The sequence below is a fragment of the Sarcophilus harrisii genome, chromosome 5 (genome assembly GCF_902635505.1).
Source record: "Sarcophilus harrisii chromosome 5, mSarHar1.11, whole genome shotgun sequence".
In the NCBI taxonomy this organism is placed as follows: Eukaryota; Metazoa; Chordata; class Mammalia; order Dasyuromorphia; family Dasyuridae; genus Sarcophilus; species Sarcophilus harrisii.
The window spans coordinates 63,947,465-63,960,111 of record NC_045430.1 but is presented as its reverse complement, the minus strand read 5'-3'; the positions used below and the strand labels follow the sequence as shown (position 1 = coordinate 63,960,111).

The 12,647-nt window shown below is 36.1% G+C and overlaps 1 protein-coding gene across 3 annotated transcripts in view; it reads right to left on the bottom strand.

Annotated features, from left to right (window-relative positions):
• Positions 1 to 12,647, bottom strand: part of LOC100928654 (cat eye syndrome critical region protein 2) — a 139,761-nt gene that overhangs the window by 23,243 nt on the left and 103,871 nt on the right. For all 3 annotated transcript variants that reach the window (XM_031939642.1, XM_031939643.1, XM_031939644.1), the window contains exons 6-8: positions 11,120 to 11,166; positions 10,069 to 10,238; positions 4,779 to 4,862 (exon numbers count right to left, since the gene is read on the bottom strand). In XM_031939642.1, the coding sequence (XP_031795502.1) occupies positions 4,779 to 4,862; positions 10,069 to 10,238; positions 11,120 to 11,166 (301 nt within the window). The remainder of the gene's footprint in view (positions 1 to 4,778; positions 4,863 to 10,068; positions 10,239 to 11,119; positions 11,167 to 12,647) is intronic.

The following is a 12,647-nucleotide window of genomic DNA, read 5'->3' as shown; positions in this document are numbered from 1 at the left end:
AAGGAGGGGGAAGAGGAAGGGAAAAATAATTTGCCTTTGTCACCTACAGATGCTGTCCCCAGGCACAATCTAATATCAATAGTAGTTTTGTTGAAAATGTCACCTTGGGTGAAACTGATGGTGATGGTGGAATGAACACCATGAGAACAATGACATAAATAATCAATAGTCCAAAAGCTGAAGCAATGGTGTTTCCAGTTACGTGAAGCTTAATTATCATGTTGGGGCAATTTTATACAGACATTTTAACAAAAATTAAGTAAAATTTGCTAAATCCAGTTATAGATACAAGGATGAAATTCTTTGCTCTATGAGAACTTAAAAATCTCATAGGAGATAATAAGATGTAAGAGAGTCATTGAAAGCCAGAGGTAATAGTATGTTATTTTGTGGAGAAAAAATACCTTTTAGATGAGAAAATTCACTGTACCAGTGCAGGAAGTAATCTTCTCTGTAGCTGATAGCCTCGGAGAACTGCCTCCAGAGCTTGGAGGGTAAATGGCTTCCTGAGGCCTTCCAAGCTCTATGTGACTACCAATTATGCCTCTAGGGGGTCAAAGGCAGCAAATCCGATTCCTGTATTATCTCTATGATCTTCCACAAATCATTTCCTTTACGATAGAGACTGAACTCATCAGAAGTTTTTAATGGTGGGCCAGTGAATTGTTTTTTAAAATATTTTGAAAACTTAATTCAATGTAGTTTCCTTTATAATTCTCCACATGTTATTTTATGCATTTAAAAAGATTATTTTGAGGAGGGGAAATGCTAAAGAATGTGTAAACTAGGTAATTTTTAAGGTGGCATCTACCTCTAAATTCTAAAATATAAAGGAACATAGCAAGGAGAGCAAAGAAGAAATCAAGAGACTGAAAATTTGAGATCGCCTTTAGGTGAAGTTATAGGATCCCTACTCTAGAGCTAGAAAGAACCACTAAGCCAAGCCCCTCACATTACAGATGAGGAAAAGCAGGTGCAGAGAGGGTGACACAAAGTTAATATGTCAGAGGCAGTGCTTAAACCAAATCTTCCTGAATCCACATTCACCACTCTAATTCAAAGCTTCTTAAACTAAACTTGTGAGCCTCTATGGGATCACAAAATTACAATTTATTATCCGTAAATATTTGATTTGTATACCAATGTTATATGACCATATACCTGGGTAGCATAAGGAAAAAGTTTAAGAAGACCTATTCCTAGCTATTACTCCACAATGCCTATGGTCCCAGAAGCCTTTATCACATCTAAGCTGATCCTTAAAAAAAGAGAAATTCCCCTCTTTTTAAACCAAAATACCTACTGCAAAAATAATCTTCCTAACGCAGAGATCTGACATCATGTTCTAAGCAAAAATGTTCACTAGCTCCTTTATAAAAAATAGAAGAAAATAAAAAATCCCCAAATGGTATTTACAGCCAGATTTTCACCCCTCTCTGCAGATTTATTTTGCATTATTTTTCTTCTTACTCACTAGGGCCCAAGTCAAATTAGCTTACTTGCCATTTCTTCCTTTTCTTTCATGAGTTTGTACTGGATGGCCCCTATTCCTGAAATGCATTTCATTCTTTCCTTTGCTTTTTTCCTACTTTAGGTTCAGACTATACAAGAATCCTTACCTGATGCCCTAGTTCTTGGCATTCTTTTTCCTTCAAATGAATGTCCATTTGTTTTTTCTATGAAAATATTGGATCTCCATTATATACTTCAACAGCAATACTGTATGAGGATGTATTCTGATGGAAGTGGATTTCTTTGACAAAGAGAAGATCTAACTCAGTTTCAATTGATCAATGATGGACAGAAGCAGCTACACCCAAAGAAAGAACACTGGGAAATGAATGTAAACTGTTTGCATTTTTGTTTTTCTTCCCGGGTTATTTTTACCTTCTAAATCCAATTCTCCCTGTGCAACAATAGAACTGTTCAGTTCTGCACACATATAATATATCTAGGCTATACTGTGACATATTTAACATGTAGAGGACTGCTTGCCATCTGGGGGAGGGAGTGGAGGGAGAAAATCGGAAGAGAAGTGAGTGCAAGGGATAATGTAAAAAATTACCCTGTCATGGGTTCTCTCAATAAAAAGTTATAATTATTTTTTTTTAAAATGAGAAACTGGAGGGATATCTATCAATTGGAAAAAAAAAAAAAAAGAAAGAAAGAAAATACTAGATCTCTCTGTAGAAAGTAAACTCTTGAGGGCAAGGAGCTTTTCAAATCTTGACCACCAGACATATTGCCCTGTATAGAGTAAGTAGGAACCTAATAAACGGTTGCTTGTTGATTAGCCATACTCGGTTTAAGACCTTTTGTCTCTCTCTAATCAGCTCATTTTCTCCATGTCACCTTTTTTGTTGATCATGTCTTCAGCCTCCCCTTTTCTAACAAGAACGCTGCTACCAATGAGGATTTTAATGAGGATCTAATCTAAACCACCTGTCTGAAATCCCCTCCAGGACTGAAGTAGAATCTCTGATTTAATCAGAGCCTCCTTTCTTCCACCTCCTGCCATCAGACCCTATTTGGCCCCTTCTACTTTCTGCCAACCCACCAGAGACCAAGCTGCCATGTCGAACCCCTTGGCAACAGCAATATCCAGAGTCTTCTGAACTAACAGTCTTCACGGAGGATCCCAGAATCCTAGGAGGATTCACACCACAGCTATCTTCCCCATAAGTAGCAATTAAGAGAGGCCTTGAAGCAGTAGAATTGGACCTCCTGGGTGACCAGTGCAGGATAAAAAAGCCTTACTCTTAAGCTCTACATTAAGGATTTTCAACTACTAAAACATAGCCTTGAAACTCATTTCTCTTCCCTATAAGAAATCTTCTCAGTCATTTCTGGCTCTTCAAATTTTCATCCAAATGAGTCTAATCTAAAACTAAAGAAAAGCATCATCACAAGTATTGCTGGGAAGATCAAATGAGAGACGTATATAGAATATTTTGAAAACGTCATGGTTTGCATTAATGTCAGAGGAGGAAAAAAAACTGCAAAAGAATAATGACATTCAAGGAAATTTATAAAGCTAAATTCAGGATACGAAGAACTATTTACACAATGACAAAAAATGTTTAAAAGGCAACGACAAAGAAAACTAGCTCATATAGGAGCAGAAAAGACCCTAGAAAGGTATAGCAACAAAAGGATTTCTTTTACTTATGGACTATTACGCAAAATTATATTCACACATAGATGCAAAATATTTAAATTTAAAATTTTTCCTGATGGTTTAGGTTTATAAAACTTAAAAACACACACACACACACACACACACACACCCACACCCACACCCAATACTAGCTCACTGTTTTGATGCCACAAATCATCCAAAACAATTCCCTGAAAAGTTTACTGATGAACAAAAGGCAGAGTGGCTGGAAGAAATGGAAGAAAAGGAACTCTCAGAATTACTATTATATTAGACCAGGAGTTTGAGATTTCTCAGGGTTTATTTTCTATGTTATTGAAGACAATATGTATATTCTTGACCAGCTACCCTTCCTTCACTCAGAATCCCTTATACAAATCTAAGAGTTTAAAAAAATTCTTTAAATTAATAATGAATTCACCTCTACCCAATGAGACTAGAGCATATGGGACAAGAACCTGGCTATGCAATTTAACAACAAATTGATGCCCTGAGGATTCCAACAAAGAGTGAATCAAATGAAGAGAAAGGGCCTTAGTTTTAAGGGAGTATTCACTACAGAAGTTGCAGTAAAAAGACAAGGGGATATGATTCCAAGGAGGAAAACTTACCAAGAAGAAAATCTAGATCCCACTTGGTAAAGGTCATTCTATAATTAAAATCTACCAGAGGGAATAAGAGACATGCAACATGGATATGAATTCCTTACAGAATTGCCAATTCTGAGATAAATTATAATTGCTTTTCTTAATTACCTGAGAATAGCAAAAAATAAATAAATAAAAATTACACATTTTCACAAGCAGTTAAAAAAAAAAAAAAAAAACCTCAAAACAAAAAACAAATCGAGTCTCCACTAAGGTGAAAAACAAGTTTGTTTACAGTATTCTAGAATCCAAAAGCTAAAAGGGATATTGGTTTGTCTGGTCCAGATATCTAATTCTACAGGTAAGAAAAGTGACACCTAGGGAAAACATAAGTAATCACTGTGCTTTAGTTAGCATCTCTATAATCATCATTCCAATTTTTGTCTCAAAGACCAAAATAGAAATGCAGCAATAAGATTTTAATTAACTTGTTATTGGAAGAAAGACTGGATTAAAACTCCTTTCCTGGACCTGATTTTTTTCTATTGCTTCCACTTAGTAAATATCCAGTGAAAGCATTTAATAAGATTAAAAACAAATGATTAAACAAAATGTGGAGAATATACATATTCAGTTGGTCTAAATCAATTCAACTTCAGAACAGTTGAGAAGTAAACAATTAAGAAGGAAAACTTCTTAGCAAACCAGGAAAGAACAGGGGCTGAATCCAGGGGTGGGCAAGTCAAAAGGAAGAATAAGGGGAAAGGTGCATAGAATGTATTGAACACAATACTGGATGTTGTTGAAAAAGAGAAGTGCTCATGGTAAACACTAGGGAAATTGGGCTTTAAAAACCTAAGTGATAAGGTGAAGATTGGAGCAAGGATACAGAGAAGACGAGATGTAGATGAAAGTAACAAATTAAAAGATTATAAATCGTTTGAGAGAGCAAACAGAATTCAAATTTAGAATATCTTATGAAGAGTAAACTTTAATCTGGATGAATCCATTATCTCTTAATTTTTCACACTTACCTCGTGCTTAAGGGATTTGACGGGCAGGTGATCAGACATACATCTAGACTGTAATTCCGCCTCTGTCCGGTGTAGACGCTTTTCCTAAAATTCCAAGTAAAGAAGAAAAAAGTAAAAGAAAGATCAAGGAAATTTTTGTGATGAGTACTACTGAGTACCTTTAGGGTACCCTTGACAACCACTTTGGTCTTCTCATAGAAGTAAGAAAGATAAAAGTCACAAGGACTGGATCATCGAGCACAACTAGAGACCACTAATGTCTCAAAAAGCAGTTATCTATCAATTAACAGGAATTACTATTGAAATAACTGTTAACTGTTTAATCTCATGCTTTGCTTTGTTTAAAAATGAGCAGAAGCAAAAATCAGGGTGTATCAAGATGAAGGGAGTGGCTCTGAAATTGGGGAATTAGGAACAGTTGGGAAACACAACATTAGGTAATTCCCTTGTGGAACCATTAGCAAGATGAGAGAGCAGATACCGAAAGCCTGGAAGCAGATGGAAGCAATGGGGAAAAGTTGAGATATCACTCATATAAAAGGTAGTTTTGAGTACTATTGCAATTTTAGTCTAAATATTCTGGGGCCTATTAGTTGAAAATAAAGCTAATTTACATTACTGGGTATGTAAATTTCAGGCAGAAACTAATTTTATGCTTTTGAATATACTGTCAAAGCTTTCTTTAGGGCATCCTACCATTAACTTGGCTCCCAAATAGATCTACTCAAGGCCCTGATAACAACAACCCTGTTGGGTCCTATTAGCACAAAAACACAGGAAGCATCAGAGAGGGTAAGGTAAGGAGCAACAGAATAGAGTAAGGACTGAGACTAGATCTGGCTATTACGATCTAGCTATTCTAAGTTTAGTTAATTGTCTAGAACTCCTCTTTTGGAATTATCAAATGTATTCATCTTGCTCAAAACATTAACATTATTCACTCCTACTGTTCAATCTTTTAAAATGGTCAATTAAAAGCAGATGTGACTTCCATTACTGGGTTAGAAGAGGAATGGCTAAATGGCATCTCCAGAAGGTCCTTCTAATGCTTTTCTTCTCATTCTTTCACCGAGTTCTCTTTTTTTTTAATTCATGTGCTTTTTGACAAAAGATTCTTCTCTATGTATTCCTACAAAATATATTCCCACAAAAGTCAAGCAAAACTGATTGCATCTGATAAATGGCCCAAGTCATTTTCCTGTTCTAATGCCTTCAGAGAGATGCTAGTCTCTCTATTATCTATGTAGTAAAAAGTCAGCAAAACAGAAACTGACAGATCCATTTCTTATCAATTATTCATCTAAGGCACCTTTGAAAACCTCCCCAAAGAAATCCTTCTGTGAGGGTCTAAAGGCATTCCATTACCTCATGAACTGCTGAAGGAATCATGATTCAAGAGAATTTTTGTTGCTATGGGCCACGTTCTACAGAGATAACAGCAGCTTCTCTGTAGCTTAAGAAATAATCTTTGAGACTTTCTAAGGCCTAAATTTAATCCTCTATGGTTAAGACTTTCCAATCTTAGGTAAGATGGTCCCTGGCAGCCAACTAATAGGTCCACACTCTAAACCTAAATTTATTAGGCTTAAGAGTACCTGCCAAAACTTGCAGTCCATTGGTATAGCCTTTTTCATGTTATAATAGGGAGCCAGAAAGACATTTTATCATAAAGGAAGTAATTAAATGTGGTTTGGTACTTGTGGTCCTGCTTAAAATTTACATTTGGTTCTTAATTCTGCTAACACTAAGTAAGGAAAAGAACACAGGGAGACATCTTAAAAATGGTATTTGTCATACAGAATATGCAGTACAGAGCTGAAATGCAAAAGGGATTCCCCATGGATGGCCAGGCCCTCTAGCTGCTTCTGTTCTGTGTGCTGCCTGCAACAAACCTTGGAACACTTTAGACCCTCTTAAATGAGATAGAAACTCGAACCAAGAAAGCCTACTTTAACCATCCCAACAAAAAGACAAGTGGGTGGAATAATATTTACTGTCCAGGCTGTGATGGATGGTTGGATGGAAAGCCTAAAGGACTAATCATCAATAACTACATTCTGGACAGATGTTGCTGATAATCAAACAGAAGGAAAAGTGGGCAGATAACATTCAAATAAAATACAGTGACCACAAGCTTCTCCCTAAAACAAAAATCATCATTAAAATACATTCTTCCAGTGGTTCTCTACAACTTGCAAAGAATAGCCTGCCACAATTATTAAAAAAGGGAAAGTGCAAGTTAACATGCCAAAAAGAGGCCCTGGGCAAAAACTAGCATTAAAGAGATGAGCCCACAAGTGGGCAGCTGACCACAGTGCATGGGACGGATACTGCCCATAGAGGGCCAGAGCTCAGGGGACTGCCAGAAGGGAGGGAGGCAGCCTGTAGGGGGGCTCGCTTGGAAGGGACACAAATACATGCAGATCACAGCTTCATGGTTCTATGGCGAGACTGTACAGAAAGTGTACTTTTCAGAAAGCCGATACACAAAATTACAGAAAGGTCATTTTACGGTGATTTGCATCTGTAAATCCTGGTACCATATTTAAAGCCAAGCTGCAGGATTCTGATCAGGGACACCCCCTGCTCCTTTTTCACTGTTCTGCACCTGTGATTTAACTGGTACAGGGAAGTGCTGGTGAGAGAATTCCCTCGGAACAGGCCTAGAGCTTTGGGGTTGGCCTAGGTGGTGAGAGGTAAGTGACAGGATCGAGGTCACACAATGACTGTGTCAGAGGCTTCTCTCTGAGCAGAATATAAACCTTCCATTTTTTTTTAGAAAAATAGGAATCCAACTACAGTGCTGATGACATTGTTTGTTTAAAAAGGTATCTGAACTCAGTATCTTTATTTTCAAACAACTCCAAATATTGTTTATATAGACTAGAAATTTGCCTTTCTGTATCTTCTACCCTTTGTGGCTACTTTTCCCCATCATGGGCCATGTCCTCCTGATTATGCTTTAAAACTGTGGAAATCTCTTTCATATCCTATTGAAAGTTAGCTTCTTCACAGTATACGTCCTCCCACTCATTTCATCACGCATCTATCCATAAATAAATACTCTTTGAATACTACTATTCAAGTTAAAAATAATTCAAGACTTATGTAATTCCTAGCTGAAATCTAAATATATTACATTTACAGCAACTCTTTAGTCAACACTTCACTTAATCTAACAAAAGGTAACTGTTATTGTGATATGATGGTGTGAGTGATGATTACCTTTTCTAAATTCTTTTTAAAAAATTATCTGAAATGCACACAGTTAACATATATTGGATTACTTATTATCTAAGGGAGGTGGTGGGGAGAAGATAAGGAGAAAAATTTGGAACGCAATGTTTTGCAAGAGTGAATGTTAACTATACTTCTATATATTTTGAAAATAAGAAGCTATTGTTTTACTTTGCTTTAAAAAGCAAAAATAGAGAAAAGAAAGAAAAATTCTGATTTTTAAAAAAGATCAGCCTTATGACTTGCCTTATGAATGAAATAGATATCAAAAGCTGTCATATTTTTTACATAGACTTTTGAAACCTGATAAGTAATGGTCAACAATATCAAGAGCTGATGCTGCTTTTTCTTTTTTAAAGTTTATGCCTCTCAGATTTGTTGTTGACATCTTGCTTTACCATCATCTATCTGTACAGTTTCCCTTTATTTCTGAACTTAGGTCAGAACTGCCTTGTGAGTCCATCCATCGTATTAAAAGTCTCCTTTCCTTGTTGATTGGAGTCATTCAAAATTGTCAAAATTTTGTCCTTGAGACTCTCCAATTCATCTCAAACCAAGCTTTTAGATGCTCAAGGTCATAGACTCGTAATTTGTTTTTGAAAAATACATGAAACAATACTCCCAAATATATGAAAGTGTCAGATTATGCCCAGTATTCATTCTCTTTCTTGGCTCACTACTAGTTTTTAGGGAACACAGTCCTTTCCCCAAAAAATGCTTTCTAATTCATCTATAAGAGCATTTTTATTGCTCTAAAATACTAATCCACATTTTATTGTTCTGTAAGAAATGACCAGCAGGATGAATACAGAGAGGCTTGGAGAGACTTACATGAACTGATGCTAAGTGAAATGAGCAGAACCAGGAGATCATTATATACCTCAAAAATGATACTGTATGAGGATGTATTCTGATGGAAGTGGATTTCTTTGACTAAGAGACCTAACTCAGTTTTAATTGATCAATGATGGACAGAAGCAGCTACACCCAAAGAAAGAACACTGGGAAATGAATGCAAACTATTTGCATTTTTGTTTTTCTTCCCAGGTTATTTTTACCTTCTGAATCCAATTCTCCCTGTGCAACAAGAGAACTGTTCGGTTCTGCACACATATATTGTATTGAGGATATACTGTGACATATTTAACATGTATAGGACTGCTTGCCATCTTGGGGAGGGGGTGGAGGGAGAGAGGGGAAAAATCGGAACAATAGTGAGTGCAAGGGTAATGTTGTAAAAAAGTACTCTAGCATGGGTTCTGTCAATAAAAAGTTATTATAATTTTAAAAAATTAAATAAAAATAAAATAGCAATCTACTTTTGCTTCCTCTACCTTTTGAAGGCTGAAATGAACTCCATGCTTTATCAAAACAGGAACTCCAGGAGAGGATGGAATATCTCAGTATGATTACATATACCTGGAGCTGATCATCTGTTTATCTGTTAGGGCTTACTCCAGAATTGCTTTGAAGCAGTTAATACTTTTTTTCCCTATGTTCTAATTATTCTTACCAAAATACTTTTTACTATACACCTCTTCCTTATTCCTGGATTGCCACACAGGTTCATAGCTTCTTGACTCAATGCTATACCACTATCATTTCTACTGGCAGCCATTTCCTTTGAAAGACATAGATACAATTACTAAGCACATTCACAACTAAACTTCTTTCTGTGTTAAACCTAGTTTCTGGCTATTTTTAATGATCCTGTCTGGAGAATTTTCTCCTTTCTATTTCATTTTCAAAGACTTAAACAGCAATCTCTCCAAAAAGCAAAAATCCCAAACCAAATAAAATGTATGCTGATAAATTCAAAGTTTATACATCCTTAGGGACACTGTGGCAATAGTGAATAAAATTCTTATGCTCCTAAATTAATTCTACAACTCTTCAATTTTTCCTTTTCCTACAAAAACCAATTTGATTAAAATATTAAGATTAATTTGATCCCATGATAACAAGAAATATTCTTTCTTATCAAGAAATACCTTAAGCATCTGGTTTTTATCACCTCAAAGAATTAGCCCTTGCCACAAATGTATTTATTTACCTTCTGAGCAATCATATTACAGATCTCTGGCAGGAAGTCTTCACTCAAGAGCTTGTATAGCTGACGTTCTCTTAATGATGTCCTCTCTCTGAAGCTCTCTGTCACCTGCTTCCACTCTTCTTCTGTTTGACATAGAAGCCACCATGTCCCATGCCCCGGTCCTTGGGACCCTAGAACAAAAATTTTACTAGATTTAACACCATTATGCTAGTGTAAGTTTTATCTTCACCATTTATTATAAATAATCTACCATCTACCGAGTTTTCCTGCAAATTAGGAAGAAGAATTCAATTTCTGAAAAGATTTCTCTTTAATATCTACCCTTCTCAAGATATGGGGGTGGGAAAAATACTGATGTTCACAATAAAACCTAAGACTGATTGTGCTCAAAAAAAGTACAGATTGACTTTTAAATAGATTTAAGTTATGAAACCGCTTAAATTGTGATCCACATCTATTTTCCTAATCATATGGAACCCCTGGCTTTGACACAAGTTCATTGTTTTTACATTCTTATGTACTTTTATCATCACAAGTCAATAATCTCTTTTCTTCTATCTAAAGGTCAGAAAGCACAGAGATATATGATTCAGAATCAATCAAAAGCAGGGATTAACTCTTTCCTGTTGTTATACGCTGGGGAAACCACAAACAAACAAAAAATTCACATTCCCTGACCCAAAAAATTTATATTCTATCAGGAGAGATAATGGGATGTGTGTGTGTGTGTGTGTGTTTTATCATTTTCCGGGAGGAAACCCTAGGGACTGGGGGGAATTTAAAAAGGCTTAGTATAGAAAGGCTGACTGAGCGGAGATTTGAAGACTTAGAGATGAGGAGAAAATGCATTTTAGGCATCACAGATAACCTGGGCAAAGATGAGAGGGGAAATGTAGTGTGCTGTGTTAGGAACAGTAAGAAGGCAGTTTGGCTCATTACAAAGTGCAGGAAGGAAGTAGTGTAGGTTAAGGTTGGAAAAGTAGAAGAGATACAACATTAAAATAAAAGAATTACATGACCCTTTCCCTTGCCAATCCCCAGTAAAAGTTACCATTTCTTGTCTGTGGTGCTAAAGTTGAGTTTTCTTCTTGTTTCTCACTGAAAAAAACAGGGAAACAAAGAATATTCATTTAAGTCATTCAACATTGCTGTAGTAGAAATATAATATGATAATCTTACTCAAATGACTGGGGTTTACAAGAAGTGAACATCCTAATAGGATTCCATATGTGTATAAAACTATACTTCCTTGACACCCAAAAAAGTTGACATCCAGGTGAAACCTAATGATGGAAATGTGACAATCCCGAAACAGGTAACAGAATTTCCCTTCTTTCCTAGGAAGTAATTAACAGGAACTTATTACAAGTGGACTAGCAATAGTTTAAATAGAACTAGAGAATTCTCCATCATTTGGGATAAGACCTTTTCCCTCAGCACTCCAAAGCCATACATAAACCCTGACAATATACCCAAGAATTTTCTCTTCTAGCTTTTGGTATTTAAAGTTCTGAAAGAATCTGCCAGTAGAGGGTGGTGTAAATCCACGAAGCATTATGTGCAATTAATTAGCCTTCTCACCTGTCCCTGACTCTATAAAAGAGAATCTGACTTTAAAAATCTTATTCTTAGAAGACAAAAGGTAAGAATTTTTGTTAATATTATGCATCAAAAAGACCAAGCCTTCTGCTCCAACAGGTATATATGTGTGTGTGTGTGTGTGTGTGTGTGTGTGTGTGTGTATATATATATATATATATATATATATATATATATACATACATACATATACATACACTCTTGTAGTTGAAAAATAAAAGGTTGTGAGGGAATTTTAATAAGGTTTTTAATTAAGTTTTGTTATATATTATAATTTCATTGAATGAAAAAGAAACATAACCATTATAACATATATACAAATAAGGAAATTTAATAATTTTCCCCTAAAAGTAAAGAAGGGAATATGGGCCCATTAAATCTAAAGCAGCTTTCAAAAGATATCCGCAATTGATGCAATGTGTGGGGAAGATGAGAACTGTGAAACTGCGCTTCAGAATACATGGGAACTTTTACCTCTAGGAGCTGGGGGGACAGGTAACAGCTAGAGGGAAGCAGCTAAGCTTGAAATCAAGACCTGAGTTCAAATGAAGTCTCAAGATATTCACTAGCTGTGGGGGCCCCCAGAGCAATCCACTAAAGAAGAAAATAGCGACCCAAGAAATCCCACAGCCAATGTTAATCTGCCAGGATCCCCAGGGTTGCAAAGAGTCAGAAGTCACTGAGCAACAACAGATTAAAGCACAAGTTATCCTGTCATACCTCTCAGAAATTGTGGGACACAAACTTGTTTAAACTTCTGATTCTGGGATAAGAATAAAAACTCGGACATTATCAGAACTAGATAGCAAAACAAAAATCCTCAGACAGGAAACTCCCCCCACCCCTTAAATCAAATGGCTAAAGGGCTCTTTGTTCTCAGGTAGTTACATGAGTCTGGGAACAGTGGATTATCAGCATGAGCATTGATTGCCTATAGGGGCTAAAAGCATCAGAACATTATCTGCAAGAGCATTGCCTCG